General features: G+C 47.1%; 1 protein-coding gene across 2 annotated transcripts in view; it reads right to left on the reverse strand.

The window, feature by feature from the left end:
• The window catches only part of CUX2 (cut like homeobox 2), a 256982-nt gene that overhangs the window by 27990 nt on the left and 204094 nt on the right, over positions 1-24898 (reverse strand). Inside the window, exons 5-12 of one of the 2 annotated variants that reach the window (XM_081017283.1) lie at positions 16833-16970; positions 15318-15441; positions 12295-12371; positions 9654-9720; positions 5775-5823; positions 5555-5659; positions 4092-4283; positions 2065-2123 (exon numbers count right to left, since the gene is read on the reverse strand). In XM_081017283.1, the coding sequence (XP_080873409.1) occupies positions 2065-2123; positions 4092-4283; positions 5555-5659; positions 5775-5823; positions 9654-9720; positions 12295-12371; positions 15318-15441; positions 16833-16970 (811 nt within the window). Of the gene's footprint in view, positions 1-2064; positions 2124-4091; positions 4284-5554; positions 5660-5774; positions 5824-9653; positions 9721-12294; positions 12372-15313; positions 15442-16832; positions 16971-24898 lie in introns of those variants that run through there. The other variant, XM_081017284.1, reaches the window with a different exon arrangement.

Raw genomic sequence — 24898 nt, forward strand, 5'->3', positions numbered from 1 at the left:
GGGCTTGCCGATCAGAAGGTTGGCAGTTCAAATCCCCGCGACGGGGTGAACTCCCGTTGCTTGGTCCCTATTCCTGCCAACCTAGCAGTTCGAAAGCACGTCAAATTGCAAGTAGATAAATAGGTACCACTCCGGCGGGAAGGCAAACGGCGTTTCCGTGCACTGCTCTGGTTCGCCAGAAGCGGCTTAGTCATGCTGGCCACATGACCCGGAAGCTGTATGCCGGCTCCCTCGGCCAATAAAGCGAGATGAGCGCCGCAACCCCAGAGTCGGCCACGACTGGGCATAACGGTCAGGGGTCCCTTTACCTAGCAGCGGCCATTAGCAGCAGCACCCCCTGCCTCAACACTAGACTCACAGCGACTCCTATGCACAGCACTTAGGTGAGACAGGGCTGTTTGCAAGGACGAGCAGCTGCCCAGATATACAGGCATAGGGATTCAGCTGGTGGGGGGCTGTGCGTCCCCTGCCTCTGCACCACCATGGTGCCCTCCAGGTAGGTGCTGCTGGTGTCAGGAGGGTGGAGCCACCCCCAAACACCGCCTGCTGCTGTTTATGATACTCGCCTGGGGTGCGAGACAGTCTGCGTTCAGCTCTCAAACAATCTCAAGGACATCTTTTGCAAACTGCACAGCCTGCTTATTTATATCAATGCGGCAGTATGTTGTTGGTAGTGGGTGCACAGAGAGAGAGAGGAAGTGAATGAAACACTCCCAGGTTTTCTTTCTTTCCCCCCAATTATTTTTAATAAAAGATTTTTATTAATGTAAAATAAAAAAGTACAAAAGAAGCATAATTAAAGTTACAAAAAGTAGGAGCTGTACAGCCCTCCGCCCCACAACTTGCCCCTTTGAGCTTGTGGGATGACCAAACAGCAACTTCCTGATCTAAGGACTTTCTTAGGCAGATGCTAGAGAGATAACTTATTTGGCTCAGAAATAGAAGACACTACAGGATTTTAACCTCTTGTTGTGGTACACAAAGATGTGGACCATGGCTGTTTGCAGAGAAACTAACTCACAAATTATGGGTCTTTAAGGGTAAGGTTGGGACGTGGGTGGCGCTGTGGGTTAAACCACAAAGCCTAGGGCTTGCCAATCGGAAGGTTGGCAGTTCGAATCCTCATGATGGAGTGAGCTCCTGCTGCTCAGTCCCTGCTCCTGCCAACCTAGAAGTTCGAAAACACATCAAAGTGCAAGTAGATAAATAGGTACCACTCCGGTGGGAAGATAAATGGTGTTTCTGTGCGCTGCTCTGGTTCGCCAGAAGCGGCTTAGTCATGCTGGCTACCTGACCCGGAAGCTGTAAGCCGGCTCCCTCGGCCAATAAAGCGAGATGAGCGCTGCAACCCCAGAGTTGGCCACGACTGGACCTAATGGTCAGGGGTCCCTTTACTTTTACCTTTAAGGGTAAGGTAGACCTGGAGCATTTGTACGCTGTTTGGTAGGATTTCATTTCTTTTGTGTCAATTTCAGGCATGCAAAATACCTGCTCCCAACCAAAACGTGAAAATTTAGCTTCCGTGATGTATTTACAGCTGCTTTTATTTTCTACGTGATCTGCCCTCTATATATTTGGAAAATACACCCCTGTACTGCTCCTGTGTTTTGTAACTTTGATTTTGCACTCCCTCTCTCCCTTCTGCTTCTGAACGCCTGAAAAAGCCTTAAAAGCGATGAGAGCCGGGGCTGCGGAACCCACAACCATGACAAGGGCAGCCTATATCAAGAGGACGTGCTTCATGCTGCTGACATCCTTGCTTGGGGCTGTGTCTGCTTGCAACCTCCACCGATACACTGCAGCACCCCGAAACTCTCAGGCCGGGAATGGGGGCTGGATGTGTCAGTCTTTGCCTGCTCTAGGGGACAGGGCTGAGAGAAGCTCAGCAACCCAACTGTCCCAGGGCAAAACATCCAGGGGTGAAAAGAGCAGTGCCACAGCCCTGCAAAAGCGAAAGGAGAAAATCGCCTTATTGTGAATCTCATCTCCTAGTAGCCTGAGCATTTGACCCAACACAGCGCCCAGCGGAGGCCAGGGATCCTCACCCAGAGACGGGGACCCTACCTCAGTTCCGTCTTGATTTCCTCATAATCTGACTGGGCCCGCAGCTTTTCTTCCAACTTCTAAAAGAAAAAATATATAAACAAAGGGTTCAAAATCAGATATGGGTGTTTGCAGCCTAAAGCTAGCTTGGGTGATCCAGCCAGGGATTAGACCGCTAGGCAGAGTGCGCTAGCCACCTCAAGCGGCAGAGACGCAGGTACTGGAACGGGCAATGTTGAAAAAACATTAAACTGCTAGTTTAGTTGGCTTGTGCACATGGAAGAGGGAGATGCCGTCTCTTCCTTTGCCTCAGGCAGCACAATATCTTAGGCCAGTCTGAAATCCAGCACATTATTAGCCAAGCTCAATACGTAATTTAGATCTTCGCCCCACAACCTTATCCTCAACTGAACTGTAGCTCAAATGCCTCAGTTTTTGAATGTATAGTGGTACCTCAGGTTACAGACGCTTCAGGTTACAGACTCCGCTAACCCAGAAATAGTGCTTCAGGTTAAGAACTTTGCTTCAGGATGAGAACAGAAATCGTGCTCCGGCGGCGCGGCAGCAGCAGGAGACCCCATTAGCTAAAGTGGTGCTTCAGGTTAAGAACAGTTTCAGGTTAAGTACGGACCTCCAGAACGAATTAAGTACTTAACCTGAGGTACCACTGTAATCCGTTCCGGAAGACGGTTGGAGTTCTGAAATGTTCGAAAATCGAAAACTCAACGGCCAACAGCTAGGCCCCAGGATCTTGTGCTCAGCGAAAGCCGCTCTGGCACGTTTGAAAATGGAAGCATTTACTTCCCGGTTTATGGTGTTCGTAAACTGAAATGTTCGTCAACGGAGGCGTTCAAAAACTGAGGTACTACTGTACATGTAATGGCGCAGGCACACAATCACACACACAAGTGTTTGTTCCACTCACCAACCCCCCCGCCATTCCCCCCCCCCCACAAATCCCCAAAACTTCCCCTTCGCACCCCATGCAACTAATAAGCTCGCTTTCCTTGGTCTCTTGGATTTTTCTGCCTGCAAATCCAGGGTTGTGATGCAGCAGGACAAATTCTCCCATGGTAGCTGTGCGATGACAGCCATACATTTTTATGTACCGTATTTTTTGCCCTATAGTGAGCACCGGCTCATAGGGCGCAACTAGTTTTTTTTTGGGGGGGGGAAATAAAGAAAAAAAAAATCCCCCCCCAGGCGCGGGGCTCGGGCGGGGGAAGCAAGAGCTTCCCCAACCTCAGCCCCCAGAACAGGCTGCTATCCGCAAGCCTTGGGAGCCCGCGGGAACTCCCGCGGGCTCCCCAGGCTTGTGGATATCTGCCCGAAGCCCGGGGCGCACTCCGCTGCGCTCCCCGGGTTTCGGGCTGCAGGCTGCTGTCCGCAAGTCTTGGAAGCCCGTGGGAGTTCCCGCGGGCTCCCAAGGCTTGCGGATAGCTTCCTGAAGCCTGGAGAGCGAGAGAGGTCGGTGCGTACCAACCCCTCTCGCTCTCCAGGCTTCAGCGAAAGCCTGCATTCGCCCCATAGGACGCACACACATTTCCCCTTCATTTTTGGAGGGGAAAAAGTGCATCCTATAGGGCGAAAAATACGGTACGCAGTATGGGAAATATATACATATATATCTTGTTACGAACCTTGGGTTAGGTCCACTTGAATTCATACTCGGCGCATACCCATTGAAATCAGGGGACCTATGTTGGTCATGCGCACTAATTTCTACTCTGAGTATATGATTGCTACCATTTGTTATATTTTCAGTCGCTTTTCTCACGCAAGCAACCCAAAGCGACTTATGGGAGTAGTAAAAAAAACCTATTTAATGGATACAGCTACTGATTCTAGATTAACTTCATCAATGAATAATGAGGTCAGATTCAAATAAGTGAACAAAATCCTTTAAAAAAAGCAACCTTTATGCAGATGGGGTGAGTTGTGAAGGGTGGGGTGGGTCTCAATCCATCCACCCTCTGCTCCCCCCCCCCAATACAACAAGAGTCTGCAGGGAAGGACTTAAGCTCAACTTTGCATTCTGCATCACGAACCTCTATTGCATCATTCTTGGCTGCCACCTGTCGCTCCAGGTCTGCAATCTGGTTGGCCGAAGACTCTTCTAGCTCCTGCAGGGAGTTTTGCAAATGCTGGATCTCCTTGAGAAGGCGGAGGATCTCCCGGTCCTTCGAGGCCAGTGCTGCCTCCAGCCGGGGCCCTGGGCACAGGGAGTAATTCACTTTGTCCTGCAAAAGACGAGGCGGTTCACAGGGAAAATAATACTAATAATAATAATATTTATTTATACCCCGCCCTCCCTGGCCAGAGCTGGGCTCAGGGCGGCTAACACCAGTAAAATTACAGTAAAAATCTAATAGAAAGAAAACCCCAATTTAAAATACAGGTTAAAATGCAATTTAAAATGCAGCCTCATTTTAAAAGTGGCCCATAGATCAAAACCATAAGGGGAGGGAAACATAAGGGTCAGACTGAGTCCAAACCAAAGGCCAGGCAGAACAGCTCTGTCTTGCAGGCCCTGCAGAAAGATGTCATGTCCCACAGGGCCCTAGTCTCTTGTGAAAGAGAGTTCCACCAAGTCGGGGCCAGTGCTGAAAAGGCCCTGGCCCTAGTTGAGACCAATCTAACCACCTTGCGACCTGGGACCTCCAAAGTGTTGTCATTTGTGGACCTTAAGGTCCTCCGCGGGGCAAACCAGGAGAGGCGATCCCGTAGGTACATGGGTCCAAACCCCACGGAGCTCTTTAGTTTTTCTTTAGTTTTTTGAAAGCGATTGTCAGTCTGCCCTCTGTGGGTTCAAATGTCTCTTGAGATATCGTTGCCTAATTTGGCTGGATGGTTCCTGAGGTGAGAGAGCCAATTCTCACCTACGTTTGGAAGCCATTTTGAATAAAGATGGAGGACTGAAGCATCCCGAATTTTGGAGAGGGCCTCCAAAGTTCAGCCTCGTTAGGCCAATGGAAATACAGAGGCAAATTGGGGTCCTCGTGGAGCCATTCCTGCTTGGAGGAGGGTCCTTGTGCTGGGGGGCTTCCACTGGTAACTGAAGTTCATTCGGTCTGCTTTGTTGCCCTTTCAGCGGCAGGAGGCCAGTTTCCTGGAGGACTGACCAATCCAGAGGCTCTACACTTCCTGCCAACTCCAGGGGCCGATGTTGCACAGCTCTGGGGCCTGGGCACACAAAATCCCTACTCACTCACAAGGCAAAGCCCCAAGCCTTGGGCTGTTAAGGTTGCTGGTTCAAGACTGCAAACTCTCAATTTGGAGAATCTCTCAAATATTTACCAAGGGATTTGAGGCAACAAAACTGGGCCAATTCACTTAGGCAAGCCTGCCTCCCACCAAAAGAAGTGGTCTTGGATTACAACTCCCATCATGCCCAGCCAGCATGATGGAAGTTGTAGTCCCAAAATTCAGGAGGGGGCAAGGTTGGGGACGGCTGACCATAGGCCTCGTGACATAGGCTGAGGCCCAGTGGAGGTCTCCTCCTTGTCCTCACCCCGCTGGATCCCTGGGGAGAGCAGCAAGCCAGGCGAAGGGAGCTGTTTACAGATGCAAGCTGCTCCCGCAGGCTCTCCACCTCCCTCTGGGCAGCCTCGGCTCTCTGCAAAGAAAGAGAAGCAGTGGTTAGTGCGTCTGCCAAGGACAGCAATCGCAGGGGGTCACTTGCGCTTCCCAGCACACCCCAAACCCCTTCCTTCATCTCTCCCCATGGTTACCTGGTTGGCTTTTTCAAGGTTCGTCATAATCATGGCCACTTCATCTGTCCTGCGGCAGCAAAGCAAAGGCAACCAGTTATATAACATGTAGGGACAAGTGCAGAGCTTGGACAGGAGATTGCTTTACTTTACACTGAAACCTGGATATCTTATGGATGCAGGGAAAGGCTAGCAGAAGGACTGGAACTGAATCCGAGGCAATATTATCATCAAGGCTCTGGTAGCCCCGCTTGCGTTTCACCATGGGATGGCAAAAAGAAAAGAAAAAGGTAGCTGTGGTTTTGCTTGCAAGGAAAACAAATATATCATAGAACATACTCCATGTTCCAAACCAGGGGTCAGCAAACTTTTTCAGCCGTGGGCCGGTCCACCGTCCCTCAGACCATGTGGTGGGCCGGACTATATTTTGAAAATAAATAAATGAATATGAACGAATTCCTATGCCCCACAAATAACCCAGAGATGCATTTTAAATAAAAGCCCACATTCTCCTCATGTAAAAACAGCAGGCAGGCCCCACAAATAACCCAGAGATGCATTTTAAATAAAAGGACACATTCTACTCATGTAAAAACACGCTGATTCCTGGACTGTCCACGGGCCAGATTTAGAAGGCGATTGGGCCGGATCTCGCCCCTGGGCCTTAGTTTGCCTACCCATGCTCTAAACCAGCCTTTCTCAACCTGTGGGTCCCCAGATGTTGTTGAACTACAACTCCCAAGGCCAGAGCTCAGGGATGATGGGAGTTGTAGTCCAACAACATCTGCGGACCCACAGGTTGAGAACCACTGCAGTCTAAACATTATATCTTGTGTAAATGTACACGTGTTTGTGTAAATGTACCAATTTTCATACAATGGATACGTTCTGCAGTGGCATACGACTTCCCTGATTGATGATGCCACCTTCATTTTATTTATTTCATAAAATTTACACACTGTTTGGTTGTTTTAAGAAGCAGTTTACAATGTGCTAGACTGCTCCCGTGACAAAACTCACTCCATAGCCTCTAGCTGGTCCTCTCTTACGTTTGGTTAATGCTATATAGTAAGGGGAGGGATGTGGGTGGCACTGTGGGTTAACCACAGAGCCTAGGATTTGCTGATCAGAAGGTCGGTGGTTCGAATCCCTGCGACGGGGTGAGCTCCCGTTGCTCAGTCCCAGCTCCTGCCAACCTAGCAGTTCGAAAGCACGTCAAAGTGCAAGTAGATAAATAGGTACCGCTCCGGCGGGAAGGTAAACGGCGTTTCCGTGCGCTGCTCTGGTTTGCCAGAAGTGGCTTAGTCATGCTGGCCACATGACCCAGAAGCTGTATGCCGGCTCCCTCGGCCAATAAAGCGTGATGAGCGCCGCAATGTCAGAGTCAGCCACAACTGGACCTAACGGTCAGGGGTCCCTTTACCTTTACCTTTAAGGGGAGGGGAGAACTTGCTGCAGAATCTCTAAAAAGATGAAGCCTCCCTCTTCCCCCCCCCCAGCCCCCAGCCCCGCACAAAGGGAATGTGGATGCCAAATTCTGCCCCCACCTCATCCTTCCTCATTCAACATGTAGCAGCTAAAATCTTGATCAAAGGCAACGTTTTTTACCACCTTGCCCTAAGCAAGCAGTTGCACACGGCATGATCAAAGAACATCTGGTTGGGCATGATAGGAGTAAGCGTTCCAAGTCTGTTGCATAATCGGAACGAGAAATGTGGGAGATGCATCTGAACGGAGGGCAGGCCAGAAGAATGCTCAAAACAGCTGGAAGAGGAGTGGGGAGGGGTCATGATGACACACTACCCATTTCTGGCTGCCTTTCAAAGATGTTGCTGTGATGTTAACATATGAGAGTGCTGGAGGTGAAACAGTTAAACAGGTTACCCAATCAGGACCCAGGGGGTGGAGTCAGAGGGACTATAAAACTCAGCTCTGGGAAGGGCAAAGGGAGGAGTTCGTTGGGTGGTTGGTTGGAGTGGGAGTGAATTGGGATAGAGTTTGGGGGTAGGTTGAGTTAGTGTAGAGAAATAAGCTGAGTCAGGAACAGTTAGGAGCTAGGAAGACAAGTAAATATCTGAGAGGTGGTTTAGTGGGGGAGAGCAGGTAGCAGAAGTTATAGATCTGGATAGGCACCCCATGAATGTAATTGACTGATACGGTTTATGAAATCACATGCTTGTTAAACTGCAATAAATAAACAAAAGTTTGTGTTCCAATTTAACCCTGACTGGACTCAGTATTGTCCCAGGTAGGGCCTGGGTGGTGGAAGCAGCGAGAAATAAAGTGGTGGCACAGGGATCAATAGACGGTGAAAGGTCCAGGGACCCTGTGTGATTGCCACAGCTGCTTGCCAGAAAAAGGAGGCTTGGAAAAGGCACTCCTGCCCTGTGACAAAAAAACCGAACCCCAACTGGGACCCGACCAAGGAAAATAAACACAAGAGCGTCTAGTGAAGCTCTGTGAAAGGTAAGTTGGCGTCTCAGGGATCTCACCCCCTCCCACACCTGCAATAGGGACCTTATGAAAGCACATCAAGGAACAGGATCAAGGTGGAGCAAGCTTGTTTTCTGATGCTTCAGGGGGGAGCAGCCAGACTAATAATAATAATAATAAGAAGAAGAAGAAGAAGTTATTATTTATACCCCGCCCATCTGGCTAGGTCTCCCCAGCCACTCTGGGTGGCTTCCAACAGAACACTAAAATACAATAACCTATTAAACATTAAAAGCTTCCCTAAACAGGGCTGCCTTCAGATGTCTTCTAAAAGTTTGGTAGTTATTTTTCTCTTTGACATCTGGTGGGTGTTCCCATGATGGCAGGCACAGAACAGGTGGCAAAGTTTTTGAATAAAACTCTCCTTATTAGCCTGATAGATACAGTGGTGCCTCGCAAGACGAAATTAATCCGTCCCGCGAGTCTCTTCGTCTTGCGGTTTTTTCGTCTTGCGAAGCACGGCTATTAGCGGCTTAGCGGCTATTAACGGCTTAGCGGCTATTAACGGCTTAGCGGCTTTAAGAAAAAGGAAACAAACTCGCAAGAACTCGCAAGACGTTTTGTCTTGTGAAGCAAGCCCATAGGGAAATTCGTCTTGCGGAACGACTCAAAAAACGGAAAACCCTTTCGTCTAGCGAGTTTTTCGTCTTGCGAGGCATTCGTCTTGCGGGGCACCACTGTAAATATGGTCTGTGATTCCTGCATTGTAGGGAGTTGGACGTCCCTTTGGGCCCCAATTCTATGATTCCATTATTTTAATCCTGTGATTTTCAGCTATATTAATATGTATTTTTATCAATGTTACAAAGTGTACTTGTCAATTTTTATAACAGGTTTTAACGACCTGCCGACCGCTAACAATGAAAGTAAGGTGAGCTTATAAAGTACAGGACTAGCCGCCTATGAAACAGTTTCTATCCAAATGCGATTTTGTTTTTAAACGCAGTGTAAGGAGTCTCTATGGGAGTATATTGTATTTTATAAATGGGGTATCAGAGTTTTTAGGGGGCTAACCAGGTTGGGATAGCTGGGATAGCAGGCTTGTTGGTTTTTGAATGTCTTATGTAGATTCTTTTTCAATTTCGTTGTTCTGTATGGGACAATGACAATAAATATCAATCAATCAATCAATCAATCAATCAATCAATTCTATCTGATTTTGTTGGGCTATTTGGTCTCCATTGCCCTGGCTCTCTTGCTAGATTTTGTATTATTATTTTGCATCTGCCACCGCTGCCTGTGTTTGCTATTTTATTCATTTCATTCGAGTGCTACAATTTTGCATGTTAAAAGCAGTGGCTGTGAGCCACTTTGGACCTCTTTGGGTGGAAAAGCAGCTGAGAAATGCCTTAATGCAAATAAACGTCTAAATAAATGTTACTGAGTGGAACAAGCAAAGGGACTTACTTTGAAGCTGCCTCTTCATCGTATTTACACCGCAAGTCGACCAGCTCTGTCTGGGTTGCCTTCAGTGCTGATTAGCAAGGGGGCGGGGGGGAAACAACAGAAGCAAAGGGTCAAAAACACCCTTCCAATGGAATCTGATAGATCATATTTGCTCTGGACAGCAAGAGAGAGATATGAGCTGAAGCCTTTTTCAAGAATATTACTCTGCAGTAGCAATTTGGATGTGGCAAGCATCATGGGGAAGGAGATTTTAGCAAAATACTAGGACAGACGTCGCTAACCTGGTGCCCACCCAAATGTTTTGAACTACAACTCCCATCAGTTGCAGCCAGCTTTTTTCTTTAGCTGTGCCCCCCATCAATATGAAATTTGTTGCAGGTTTAACTGGTTGATGTAATAGCCTAAAACCCCCGTGAGTCATCAACCACGCTTGATTTAAACTGGGCAGCAGCCCCGTTATCTATTGATAAAAGGCAAACAAACATCATCATCTGGTGCTTTGCAGAGTATTAGCAGCAAAATGAAAGACCCCTGTCTTGAGCTTACAATGCTGTCATTTAGCATCTACCTATTTTATTTATTTATTTTCATAAATTTATATACCGCTTGATTGTGAGAAACAAACCTGAAAGCGGTTTTAAAAAAGCAGCAGCAAGGAAATTGTAAATAAAAAAAAGTTAACCACAGCTATTTTAAAACATTCAGAAAATACTAATTAAAATCAGCAACAAACGAAAAACAGATTAAAATACGTGTAAAAACATTCTGCAAACCTGGATCAGCTTTCCTAAACAAAAATGTTTTGAGCAGGGGCCAAAAAGAGTACAGTGGTACCTCAGGTTAAGTACTTAATTCGTTCCGGAGGTCTGTTCTTAACCTGAAACTGTTCTTAACCTGACGCACCACTTTAGCTAATGGGGCCTCCTGCTGCTGCTGCGCCGCCGGAGCACAATTTCTGTTCTCATCCTGAAGCAAAGTTCTTAACCCAAGGCACTATTTCTGGGTTAGCGGAGTCTGTAACCTGAAGCGTATGTAACCTGAAGCGTATGTAACCTGAGGTACTATTGTACAGCGAAGGAGCCTGCCTGGTGTCAATAGGCAGGGAGTTCCAAAGTGTAGGTGCTGCCAGGCTAAAACATTTGGGTTCTTAGAAATGGAGAATGGGCATTATGTGGCTCTGGGAACCAGGCTACTCCTGCAGACTGAAGTGGATGAGTGGGAAAGACGATCTCACAGGTAAACTGGTCCCAAGTTGTTAAGGGATTTACATACTCATAATAACATCTTGAATGTGACCTGGTAGCAAACAGGCAACCAGTGCAGATCTCTGAGCTCAGGTTTTGTATTCTGACAGGGCCTCGCTCCTGCCAGCAACCTTGCTGCAGCATTCTGCACTGACTGCAGCTTTTCGATCAAGTGCAACGGAAGCCCTGCATACACTTGTTTTGAATGCCTTTTTTTTTTTAAAAAAAGGTTTAATTCTTTGCATTATACTTTTATCTGTACTTTGATGAATCCCATCTCTAAGCTGCTTTGGGAGTAATTTGTTGCTCTTACTGTAGAAAACATATATATAAAGACACCTGGGAGAGGGTGGGCAAGGCACGAGAAAGTAGCGAAACAAAAAGTTGGGAAGGAATGCATGCTGCTGAATATACGTAGATTTAGACTTAGGTCTTGTTCCACTGAGATGATAAACCTTTGTCAAGACAGTACCACTTAAGACAGCATATGATCTACCTGTTCTTACATTTAAAGACCTCCCTGCACCTACAAAGCTAGCTACCGAGGTTCCAAGCTAGCTTTCTGTGTGCAGAAAGGAGGATTTGTTCTGTTTCGTTTGGAGAAATCTGAACCCAGAGACCCAGGTTGATACCTCCTTCTTTAAGGAGGAACAAGGCCTTTGTTTTAATTGGAGGTAGGACTATGCAAAAGGGCCATTTAAAAGCAGTGGGTGATCTAATGAAGGATTGGAAGGGAAGGAAAGAGAGAGGTGGGACTGTGCCCTAGGTAGAAACACCTGGGGTAGTAGAGTATTGGACCAGGAACTGGGAAATGAGGCTTCAAAGGCAGGCTTAGGGCCAGTCACCTCTCAGCCTAACCTACCTCACAGGATGGTTGTGAGGATACCACGTACGCCATCTTGAGATATATGGAGTAAATATTGGGGGGGGGGGGGTTATAAATGTCACAATAAACAAATAAATTAGAGGCGGCAAGAGGAACTCTCTGGAGTCATTTGAAACAAAAGGAGACAATTAGAAAGTTGGAAAAAGAAAACTGCCTTCAGTTAAAAGGTGCTTGTATGTTTGGGTTCCCCACTGAGCCTCACAGATGCACGAATCCACAGAGGGTTATACAGTGGTACCTCGGGTTAAGTACTTAATTCGTTCCGGAGGTCCGTTCTTAACCTGAAACTGTTCTTAACCTGAAGCACCACTTTAGCCAATGGGGCCTACCGCTGCCGCTGTGCGATTTCTGTTCTCATCCTGAAGCAAAGTTCTTAACCCAAGGTACTATTTCTGGGTTAGCAGAGTCTGTAACCTGAAGCGTATGTAACCTGAAGCGTATGTAACCCGAGGTACCACTGTACACGAAGCTAGAGGAAGCCTCAGGAGCATTCTGATCACGAAAGAGCTACCTGAATGGAGCACTTTGATCTTCTCTTCTGCTTCCCCCAGCCGAGCGGCCAAAGTGATCTGTGCTTCCTGCAGGCGCCTGGAATGAGACAGATGTCAACTGGCTGCTCTTGAGCTAATAAGGCAGTCGAATCCCAGCCCGGAATAAAATTGCCACTTCTCCTGCCAGTCAGCAAGTTTGAACTGGGGTAAGAGACGGGCTGACTGAGGAGGCCCCCGGACGTTGTTTTTATTGCACGTTTGTGATGGCTTGTGCTCTTGATGCTATTGGGGAGGTTATACGTGAACCCATTTTCAAATTATTTTGAGCCTGCAAAAGTTCTGGGGCAGCCAAACTGCTTCCCTTCTGATCCGTGCGCATCAACTTCCTGCTGAAATGCCAAAACTTTTAAAAAGATGAATTCTCTGCTTAATTTTTGTCCTGCTTTCATTGTGTACAGGCCCTCTGGACAGAATCGCAGAACAAGCTAAAGGAGAATGAATCGGCCTCTAATGCACTATTAGCTGTGCTAGGAACGTGTTGCAGAAAGTAAAACATCAGTCAGGAGAAGTCCTGAAAAAGCAACAAAAATGTGAATGGGGAGATACTGGACTCTCTACATCCCGAGTAGTAAAGAGACCTAATTCCTTTAGAAAGAGCAGCTGGGCACTTTTGCAAAAACAGCTCGATGCTGTTTTTAACCACACATTTTGTGTGGATTACAGCCGGAGTGTGTTTTGAATTCCTGCATGAATGGATTTCAGATTTTTCTAATACTTTCTCCCCTCGTTACTGATTCCAGCAAAGAGGGGCATTTGTGTTAAAAATGCACAGGGGGAAAATCTAGTGTTTTACCAATAAATGCAATGGGTTGAACGGGACGGGCTGCAGAAATCCTCTTGCCAGGTTGCCAAGGGAGGAACTTGGAGAGGCGACCAGCCTCTTTCCCAGTACGTTTCCGAGCACAATTCAAAGTGTTGGTGCTGACCTTTAAAGCCCTAAACGGCCTCGGTCCAGTATACCTGAAGGAGCGTGTCCACCCCCATCGTTCAGCCCGGACACTGAGATCCAGTGCCGAGGGCCTTCTGGCGGTTCCCTCACTGCAAGAAGTGAGGTTACAGGGAACCAGGCAGAGGGCCTTCTCGGTAGTGGTGCCTGCCCTGTGGAACGCCCTCCCTTCAGATGTCAAGGAAATAAGCAGCCATCTTATCTTTAAAAGACATCTGAAGGCAGCCCTGTTTAGGGAAGTTTTTAATATTTAATGCTGTATTGTTTTTAACACTTGATTGGAAGCCGCCCAGAGTGGCTGAGAAACCCAGCCAGATGGGCGGGGTATAAATAATAAATTATTATTATATTATTATTATCTGTGGTGGCTCTGTGGGAGGCAGAATAAGTGGCTGGAGGTCCCCCCTTCCACATTCTACAAAAAGCACCACATAGAGTGGCACAAGACCCCTCCCCTCCTCGCAAGCCCCTCTGGTATGCACAAAGGACTTGCAGGGGGAGGGTGTGTGTGTGTTATTTTCTCCACAAAAAGGAAAGGAGTAGCATGTCAAGGTTTATGGATCCCTCTCCTCAACTCTCCTCTCCTCCCAAGTCCTGATTCTGAAACGTGTGTTTGATCTCTATCTCTTGGAAGAGAAGGATCAATTTATTTCATAGAATCTATGCCACATTTGATTGTTGAACACAAAACAAACAAACTTCAAAGCAGTTTGCAAAAAGAAGAAAGCAACAAAATGGTCAGAAAAAATGTATTTAAACATTCAAATAATAATTAAAATAAGCGATAAGCTAAAACCAAATTAAAACACATGTCAGCACTCTACGTATCTGGGGTAAAGGTAAAGGTACCCCTCACAGTTAAGTCCAGTCGCGAACGACTCTGGGGTTGCGGCGCTCATCTGGCTTTACTGGCCGAGGAAGCCGGCGTTTGTCCGCAGACAGTTTTTCCGGGTCATGTGGCCAGCATAACTAAGCCACTTCTGGCAAACCAGAGCGTTTACCTTCCCGCCGGAGCGGTACCTATTTATCTACTTGCACTTTGACATGCTTTCGAACTGCTAGGTGGGCAGGAGCTGGGACTGAACAACAGGAGCCCGCCCCGTCGCAGGGATTCAAACCACCGACCTTCTGATCGGGAAGCCCTAGGCTCTGTGGTTTAGATCACAGTGCTAGCCGCTAGTCCCACGTATCTGGGGTATCTGGGGGTAAGGTAAAGGTAAAGGGACCCTTGACCATTAGGTCCAGTCGTGACCGACTCTGGGGTTGCAGCGCTCATCTCGCTTTATTGGCCGAGGGAGCCGGCGTACAGCTTCCGGGTCATGTGGCCAGCATGACTAAGCCGAGTTTGGCGAACCAGAGCAGCACACGAAAATGCCGTTTACCTTCCCGCCGGAGTGGTACCTATTTATCTACTTGCACTTTGACATGCTTTCAAACTGCTAGGTGGGCAGGAGCTGGGACTGAGCAACAAGAGCTCACCCCGTCGCGTGGATTCGAACCGCCGACCTTCTGATTGGCAAGCCCTAGGCTCTGTGGTTTAGACCACAGTGCCACCCGCGTCCCACGTATCTGGGGTAGGCTTGCCTAAACAAATATGGCTTTAGCAGGGGCCGAAAAGAGTACAGACAGGGTGCCTGCCTGATGTCAATAGCAGGGAGTTCCAAAGTTTGGGTGCTGCCAGACTAAAATATTGAGTTTTTACAGACATGGAACGAGTATTATATGGCACCTGTGGCAGGGCCAGTTCTGCCAACTGAAGTAGTTCAGTGGGCATTTATGGGATAAAGTGATCTCTCAGGTGAACTCGTCCCAAGCTGTTAAGGGCTTGGGACAATAGCAACACCTTGGCCTTGTATGTATGCTGTTGGGGGTCCCACTCCTGTCAGCAATTGCGCTGCAGCGTTCTGCACCAACGGCAGCTTCCAGATCAAGGGCAAGGGGAGCCCCACACAGAGCGCAATGCAGTAATCTTTCTTTCTCCAGATGTCAGCACCCACTCCCCGCCACCAAAAAACAAACCAAAAACTACTCACGTACTTTTGCTTCTCGACTTCATTTCTATGGGGCGAGTTTTCTGCAAGGAGTGCTTTGCTGTTGACGCTGGCAAGCCTGGGCCCCTCCGAAGCAGCCAGGCCGGCCAGAGGGGTCCCTTCCCGTTGCTCTGGGGGTGTAAAAACCAGACCCATTAGCACGATAGGGAAGGGCGGCAGAGAAGCCTTCAGAGACCATGGTATCAAAGCAATTTGGAGTCAAGGCAGGGGAAACAGGGTTCTGAGAGCAGCCCTGGTTCTTGCCAAAGTGAGCAGCTTCCTGCCTTGGTTGTCTCTGCTAATGGCCTCCTTCAGCAAGGCAAGGCTGATGGGCAGAGCGAGAGAAGACTCTGCTCACGCCAGGCCCAAGTGGGGGCACATTCTCTCTGTGCTTCCTGCAGTTTCGTGTGCAAATGACGGGGATGGAGTCTCCTTCCCCGCTGCTCGGCAGCCCCGGCTATTAACGTTCATAATTTACAGAGGCAAAAAGTCCTCTGGCCTGAGGATGGGGACAGAAGCTTGCATTTAGCCCCCTAACACCCCCTGGGAAGTTTGCTCCCACCTGCCACAGACTGCCATGCAAGCCACACTAAACAAGTTAATTAAAAACAGAATTTGTGCCTCAAGAACAGCAGAACTCTGCGTTCTTTATGCACAACACGAAAGCCATTCGGAAACTCTCCATACTCATGAAAAAGAGCCTGTAGAACCGTCAGATTGGCAGCCTTCTAAGTGAGACTTCTCAGCTGGGGCTGATGGGAGTTGTAGTCCAAGAGGGCCATGCTGGCAGGGGCTGATGGGAGTTGTAGCTGAAATTGGCAACCAGTGCGGGTCTCTGAGCACAGGTGTTCTATGTCCTCTTGTAGGAATAAAGTGTTTACTATTTGGACCATATAAATGTGACTGGTGATTTTGTGTGTGTGTGTGTGTGTGTGTGTGTGTGTGTGTGTAGAAGCAGAACCCTACATGTCCAAAGTTGATAAAGGCAATAAAAAGAAAAAACTAAAGACACTAGGACACTGGGCACTGAAGGCACCAGACAATCAGTTCCCCACAGCTGTACACTTTAAAGCATATTATAGTGGTACCTTTGGTTGCAAACAGGATCCGTTCCAGAGCCCCGTTCACAACCTGAAAGGAACGCAACCCGCATCTGCGCACGCTGCAATTTGCCACTTCTGTGCATGCGCACGACGTCATTTTACGCGTCTGCACATGTGTGAGTGGCGAAACCCGGAACTAACCCTTTCCAGTACTTCTGGGTCACTGCGGGATGCAACCTGAAAAGATGTAATCTGAAGGAAACGTAACAAGAGGTATGACTGCAATTGCAAGCATAAGGACTAGAAACTTGGCTGTTTCCCCACTAAATGAGAGCTGGGATTCCAGGGGGCTAAATTCCATGGCTTTCCACTGCATCCCATGTATCTGCAGCAGTTGCACAGGCCTTTGCCCTCAATCCATTCTGCTACTTGGTAGAAACGGCTTTGCTGAATCATAAGGGGCTTGTTGGACCTGGTACCTTTTGCACAAAGGAGCTCCGAGTTCTTCTTCCGCGGCCTGTTCAGCTCCTTCAAAGGTGGGTTTTCAGGACCAAGGCAGTGCAGCTGCTGGCGGCAGTCTTCAAGGCTCCGTGCCGTCTCAAGGGCCGGTACAGGATCTAGACAAAGGGCAGAAGATGAACAGAGGTAATACCAGCACCCACGAAGTCAACCCATCGAGGAGGCCACTCTGGCAAGGCAAGATGGCGCCAGTCTCTGAATTCCCCCCTCCTCATTTCTGGGGCCAGCTCCACGTCTGAAGAGAGCCTTGGAAAAATCCCCATTCTTGGTGGGACTTAAACTACAGGCGACAATGGGAGGCTGTGAGCTTCCATTTTATTTATTTTTTTAAAATGATATTTATTAAGGTTTCCAATAAAAAGAACACATCGATAAAAAATTAAAAATAAAAAAAGAAATACACAATTCAAAAATACACAATACATAATCCAGGAAAAAAACAAAAAACAAAAGACAAAAAAGAAAACAATTAAAAACAATACCACCTTTTCATCTCCATTTTTAAATTTACTTATTTTCTGGACCTCCTCATACCTCCCTCTTTTGTATTCCAGTTCAAATTGTTTGTCCAGCAATTTCTTTCCCTCTTTCTTAATCCCAATCTTTAATCTTAATATAATATAACATTAAATTTTACCTCTTAAAGACCAAATTTCCATTTCCTTTAACTTTTTTAATCCTAATCCTTAATCTTGATTTATATATAACTTTAAATCCTGTACAGCTGGAAGCCACTTATTTTCAATCCAACATCACTCTAACATTCTTTAATTTTGCAATGTTTCTGCAGATAGTCTTTGAATTTCTTCCAATCTTCCTCCATTTTCAATCTCCCACAATCCCTTTGGGTGTAGGAGCACCCTGAGGCATCGTGGGCAATTCAAATGATGGCTTGCAGACCTAGGCAGGCAGGTACACCGGTGGGCTGCTGCAGCCTAGTCAATGTGGCACAGCTGATTGCACAATTAGATTTACACCCTAAGGAGGTCTTTGGGCAAACAATTTAGCAACCATTTAAAAAACCCACAGAGTAACAGCCACAGAGTAAGAAGCAGAAGGTTGCGAGGCAGCGGAGGGGATGATCAGGGCACACTTTAAAACAACAACAGTTTTATCTGCTTACCACTTTCCCTGTGCACTTTAAAATGCCACGGCAGACTTAATGCAACATTGCCAATCATTCTGCCTTTTTAAATAATAATAATAATAATAATAATATTTTGGGGGTGTGTGTGTTGCCCCCTTGCATTCTGATGAAGCCCAAGCGCTTGTCACAGAGACCTCAAGCGTCTCAAAGCGTCCTGGTTCTTGTCTCAAGGGCACACATTCTGCAAATCTGCCTCTTTTGCTCATAGCCGCTTCATGTGAATTAAAGCTTAAGTTATGACAGTACCAGAAACGAAGGGGTCAACTCCATTCTGGAACTGGAACGCAAGTGGGGCTCACAGAGCTGAACCCCTCCTCTCCCACTCAAAGATTTCCCATAAGGAGAAAACTAAAATGTCGGGGAAGAAGATTTGAGCTACTTTCCAAAGTGTGGGGATATGGGTGGAGGTAGCATTCAATCCTGTTATTCCCCCCCCCCCCACTGCCCACAATCAATTTTTCTGCTTTCTATGTTGTTTGATCAAGAGGAGGTGTCCCAGAACCTGCACCCTCCCTACATTGCAGAGGTGAACCAACTCTCCTTCAGGGACACTGGTGCAACATTAACAGTAATTTTCCTAAAATAAAAAAAATCCTTCCAGTAGCACCTTTAAGACCAACTAAGTTAGTTCTTGGTATGAGCTTTCGTGTGCAAGCACACTTCTTCAGATACACTGAAACAGAAGTTGCCAGATCCTTCTATATAGTGAGAAGGTGGGGAGGGGTATTACTCAGAAGGGTGGTGGGAATGGGAGATTGGCAGATAGCTGAGATGAGCCTGCTGACGACTCTTAACGACTGTAATAGGTCTTACAGGAAAAGGCAAGGGGTGAGAAGGTGAGAAATCTCCCATTCCCACCACCCTTCTGAGTAATACCCCTCCCCACCTTCTCACTATATAGAAGGATCTGGCAACTTCTGTTTCAGTGTATCTGAAGAAGTGTGCTTGCACACGAAAGCTCATACCAAGAACTAACTTAGTTGGTCTTAAAGGTGCTACTGGAAGGATTTTTTTTATTTTGACTATGGCAGACCAACACGGCTACCTATCTGTAACAGTAATTTCCCTGAAGGAAAGCCCCAGCGAGTTAGGCTCCAGGGAGTCCTCCGAACACAGCTTGAACACTACTGTCCTCAGAAATGCCCACCAAGCCGGTTGAAAATGTGCATGGAGGTTCAGCTGGCCCCACACTTCCCAGGGGAGCCATGGTGCTCAGGCAACCATTCCTCAACGCACGGAAGCACTGTGCGCACTGCTGAATGCGCACGCCCCACGCTCTGGAGAGCAGCCAGCATCCCTGCAGCTGTTCTTTAGCAACACCGAGCTCTGCCACACAGGGGATCCCCGCCGCCTCTCAAGCTACTTCCTTGTATTTAAATCATTGCTCTTAAAAGGGAATCAAGATGCAAAACAGTTCGCGTAACAAGTCATAAACGACCGTAACTCATGCCAATGCAAATGAAGATCAGGCCGAAAGTATGAGGGATAAAAATGCCTTAGCACATGTCTCTCTGTGTGTATACATTCGTATTCAATCTCAACAGGGTGGTTGGAGAGGAGAGGAGGATGCAAGCAGGACTAGAAGCTTGTGGAATTTGCCCAGGTACATCCAGGTTTCAGCCAGCATTACCCACCACACTTCTAAACATTGTCCTTGCAGCCCATAAAAGGCCAGAAGCTGGGTTTTGAAGCCAAAGTGTGGCCAGCTTTCTGCAGGAACTCTAGTGCATCCCCGGCCCTGAATTTACAGCAGCTGCCTGGGACCAAGCAACACACAATGCCATAGGGGCAAGAAATGAAGAAAGGTTCATGCCACCTAACGAAGAACGGCAACCCCAGAAGCCCAGATCTTGCAGTCCTTTCTGCCCATCACCAATATTGCATTGTACAGATGGTACATAACACCAGTGCAGTTAGGGAAAATGTACAAAACTAGTTCAAATATATGTTGGAAGTGTAAGGAAAAGGAGGGGACATTTTATCATATGTGGTGGGATTGTAAGGTAATTAAATTTTGGGGGGAAATGATATACAACGAATTGAATAAAATGTTCCATTTAACATTTGTTAAAAAACCTGAAGCATTTTTATTAGGGATTGTAGGGAAAGATCTGCCAAAAAAGCTGAAAAACATCTTCATGTATGCGACAACGGCTGCGAGAGTTTTAATAGCACAAGGATGGAAGACTGAAGAAACCCCAACTAAAGAATCATGGCAAGAAAAATTGATGGACTATGCAGAACTGGCAAAACTGACACACAAGCTACGGGACAAGGATAACTGTGACTTTAAAGATGAATGGGAACCCTTTACAAAGTATCTGAAGACGCAACAAAGCGAACTGGACTCCTTGGCAGGTTTCGAATAAACATTCACAAACTTTTTATTGATAATAATCAGCTAAATAGTTTGAGGATCTATACAACTGTGTAACATGCAGAAAACAGCATTTTTAGAGAAATCAAAGACTGGAACTGAGGGAAGTCGGGGGGTGGGGGTGGGTAGGTTCTGTGGGGGGAGGAAGGAAAAATGGGGGGGGGGAAATAAGGATAATATGTTTTGTTTTAATTTTGAATAAAAAAGTTATTAAAAAAAACAACCACCAATATTGCCAGACCTGCGAACAGGAGAGCCGATCTAAGTGACAGAGTCTCTTGCAGCCCAGGCTTAAAGGATTTTCCATCCTGCTCCTGTTTGCCACTGCAGCCTGCCGGAGTTACTGTCCAACAGCACGTTCCGCCAATAATGTCTGTTTACTCAGGCCGTTGCGGGCGCAGACAATGGCGGTTTCTGCAGAGGTAAGCAGGTGCATTCCAAACAGGCCTCCTCCTTTCCGTCAGCGAGCCGCCATCATTAGCCGGCATCTGCTCAGCGGGAGAGCTCAATTATGCCTCCCAGGGCCGATGTAATTATACATTGACATAATTAACCCAGCAAGCCCATTAGGAAGGCCAGCTAAAAAATTCATCTATAATTATTTGTTGTGTGCATGCTAATGAGTCCATCTGCACCGCCATTGTACAACACGAACAAATTAATTTACAAGTCTGGATCTTTTTTAATAAGTTCAAGAAAATGGCTCCCATTGTACTAGACTCATGTTTCTTCCTTCCCCTATTTTTGTTTTCGTTTGAGCAGGGAGGAGGGGGGGGACGAGACGAGGAATCAGGATTTCTAGGGTCAAAAATTAGGGAGACTAGGAAGAGATGGGACTAAGTGAGTTTTTCTTGCTAATATGGCAGGTGAAGGCAGCAAGAAAATCAGCCCTCAGCTATGACAATAAAAACAAGGGCCAGGCATAATAACAGGCAGGAGAAAATCAAAGGCAGCTATTTTGGACTGTTCTTGTGAATGGTGACGCTGAGGTGTTGCTTGCCACGAGAACCCTCATTGTCAGAAGGTAAAAATCTGGACAGAAAAGCTTCCCCCCCTCAAAAAGTCATTGTTTAGACAATTCACAACCGGAAACCGACTGCAATATTCTGGATATGTCCTGGAAGCTCTGGAGTATGGCAAGCCTACAAGGGGGTGATGTTGAGGGATGATGGCGGACGAGGCAACCGGTTTTCCTGAAGGGGACCGCCTCCTGTCCGCTATTTTATGACAACATGGATACCCACCCACTTTGTGTTTGTTTTTACTCCACATCACAGGCTGCTTGAAGCAGGGGAAATGCAAAGGGAAATGGCATAGGGACACATGGTTGATTTTGCCACAAGTTAAAGGTACAGTGGTGCCTCGCAAGACGAAATTAATCCGTTCCGCGAGAGTCTTCCCTCTAGCGGTTTTTTCGTCTTGCGAAGCAACCCTATTAGCGGCTTAACGGATTAGCGCTATTAGCGGTTTAGCGGCTATTAAAGGCTTAAAGGCTTAGCGGATTAGCTGCTAAAAGGCTATTAAAGGCTTAGCAGATTAGATAAAGGGGGCGAAAAGCGAAAAAAAAATCTCAAGACTTGCAAGACATTTTCGTCTTGCGAAGCAAGCCCATAGGGAAATTCGTCCTGCGAAGCAACTCAAAAACGGAAAACCCTTTCGTCTAGCGGGTTTTCCGTCTTGCGAGGCATTCATCTTGCGGGGCACCACTGTAAAGGTAAAGGGGCCCCTGACTGTTATGCCCAGTCGTGGCTGACTCTGGGGTTGTGGCGCTCATCTCGCTTTATTGGCCGAGGGAGCCGGCGTACAGCTTCCGGGTCATGTGGCCAGCATGACTAAGCCGCTTCTGGCGAACCAGAGCAGCGCATGGAAACGCCATTTACCTTCCTGCCAGAGTGGTACCTATTTATCTACTTGCACTTTGACGTGCTTTCGAACTGCTAGGTTGGCAGGAGAAGGGACCGAGCAACGGGAGCTCACCCTGTTGCGGGGATTCGAACCACCGACCTTCTGATCGGCAAGTCCTAGGCTCTGTGGTTTAACCCACAGCGCCACCCACGCCACAAGTTATAGAGGGGGAAAACAGGTTATGGGGATGCCATCTTACAGTGGCAGCATCGTTTATTTATTTTTTATTTAAAGTGGACTTCTGTCCTCACTCAGAGGGCAAACAGTATATTTCCCCTGGGTTTGTACAACACTGTCCAGTCGTAAGCCTAGGTGAAATCACTTCAGTTACTGTGTCACTAATAACTAATGATATTCTCTCTCACCCAGAGACACAAAAACATGATGCAAGCAGACATTGCAGGCAAATATATTTTCTCTACCCACATAACAACATTTTGCTGCCTGAGAAGGAATAGTGAGTACCCGAGGCGTCAAACTATTTTGGCACTTGAGGAAGAAAACCCTACAAGCACCTCTCCTTCTCCCTGGCTCTATCAAAACGCAATAATAATAAATTAAACAACTATTTGGTGTCCTTTCATTGATACTCAACATCTGCCGCCTGAGGCCACCGCCTCACTTTGCCTAATGATAGGGCCGGCCCCATTTGTTCCCTTCCACCTTGGGCATCACCTTCGGAAGGCCCAGTTCTGGATGCCGCCACCCTTATCATAATGTTCCAGAGAAGCAATTTGCCCTGTAAAATGACTCCACCTGCCAGCCTGTTTCTGAGTGTAATTCGAAGTGCTGGTTTTGACCTTTTCCAAGCTTGAAGGTACTTGTGGGACTGCCTCCTCCTATATGAATCTATCCATCCTTTCAGCTGTTTTCCCCTTCCTCCATTTGCCACTGCTGTCTGAGGAATGCTTAGTGCCAATGTGTGAGGAAGCTTTCCTTGTGGTATTCGGACCCCATCTGTGGAACTCTCTGCCCTAGGAGGTCACAATATCTTATTCTTTATTTGTGTGCTGCCAGAAACTGGAGATATTTCTTTCTTTCCTTTTAAGCAAGCTTTTGATTCTGCTTAATTTGATTTATTGGGTTGTTAGTCTTGGCTTCTTTTCCTGCGATACCGCTATCACGGTCATTGTGTATTTAACAATGGATCATTCTTATTTTTTTGAGCTTGTTCTTATGCTTTTGCAAGACACTTTTATAAGCAACCCCTTTCGGGAGGGAAAGAACGGGGTGTGCATTTTTATGGAAATAAAAAACATTCCTGGCCTTGGAAAGTCTCCACCAGGAATGAGAAATCTTTTTCAGCCCAAGGGCCATATTCCCTCATGAGCAAAGCTTTTGGGGGCGACACTCCAGTGGTGGATAGGGCCAGGCAACGGCTGAGACTCTTATCTGTGTACTGGTGACTATATTTCGGCCAAGGAAATGTGGAGGTTTCTACACACACAGAGACACTCATCCTTTTCCCTGCAGTAACTTGGAGCAGGGCCTTTCGTGTGGCTGCCCCTGTTCTGTGGAACAGCACCCCAGTTGAGATATGACAGGCACCTGCCATTTGCACTTCCTGGAAATAGTTGAAGACATTTTTGTTCCAACAGGCTTTCCCAGCCGGATAAAAGGGTTTTGGCAAGGTCCACTTGTAAGGGCTTTTGTCTTGTTTTAAATCTATTTGTTGTTTTTGTGTTTTCAACCATTTTTAATTATTTTATGTGCACATCGCCTTGAGATAGTGGTTTAGAAGGCAGTTAAAAATTAATTGTATTAACAATAAAAATAGAAGCTGATACCCAGTGAAACCATTTACTCCTTGAGAGTTTTTAAAAGCCCAGGCTATTCAAATAGGAAACCTTCCTCAGCTGTGTAGCAGGTGGATGCAAATTTCACTCCAGCTAGCAGACAACACGAGCTGAAGTTCTGCCTGCCCTATAGTGGCCTCATCTGACAGATGGCCATCCAACCTCTGTTTAAAAACCTCAAATGAAGGAGAGTTTGCCACCTTTCCGAAGGAGTCTGTTCCACCGTCAAACAGATCTCTTACCATCTGAAAGTTCTTCCGTCTCACCCTGCATAAGAGGGTGTCCCCTTCTTAGCATATCACACTTTTGCGGCTCAAAGAAGCTCCAAGAGACTGGAAGCCAATAAATCCCGAGCCAATAAAAGGGGCACCGGTGTCTTTTGCCTGTCTTATGATCCACCTGTAGGACGCCCAGCTGTGGTGGATCATCAGCGAGAGACGTCGAGCGTAGCTGGGTTTGAAGTGGGGAGGGTGGAATAAAGGACTGGATAACTTTATGGCTGTTAATAACATTTGCAGCTATGCAAGCTAAGATAACGATATGGGCAATTAAACCTCATGCTTCAGGGTGTGAGCTGATGAGAATCCAATGGCGTTCGCACCATGCCACCTAAGACTTTGTGTGTACGCTCTCCTTTTATTTTGCTGCCAGGATGCTAGCGAAGGTGGAAGAATAATGGTGCTTAGAGGCCCAGTGAGAAGGATCTCAGGCAGCAGCTGGGACTGGGTAGGTGAGGATGCAAAAACAGCTCTGCTGGATCTGGTCAAAGGTATATAAAGTCCAGCAACTTGCTTCCCACCG

The sequence above is a fragment of the Podarcis pityusensis genome (assembly GCF_964106645.2).
Source record: "Podarcis pityusensis genome assembly, chromosome: 8".
Taxonomy (NCBI): Eukaryota; Metazoa; Chordata; class Lepidosauria; order Squamata; family Lacertidae; genus Podarcis; species Podarcis pityusensis.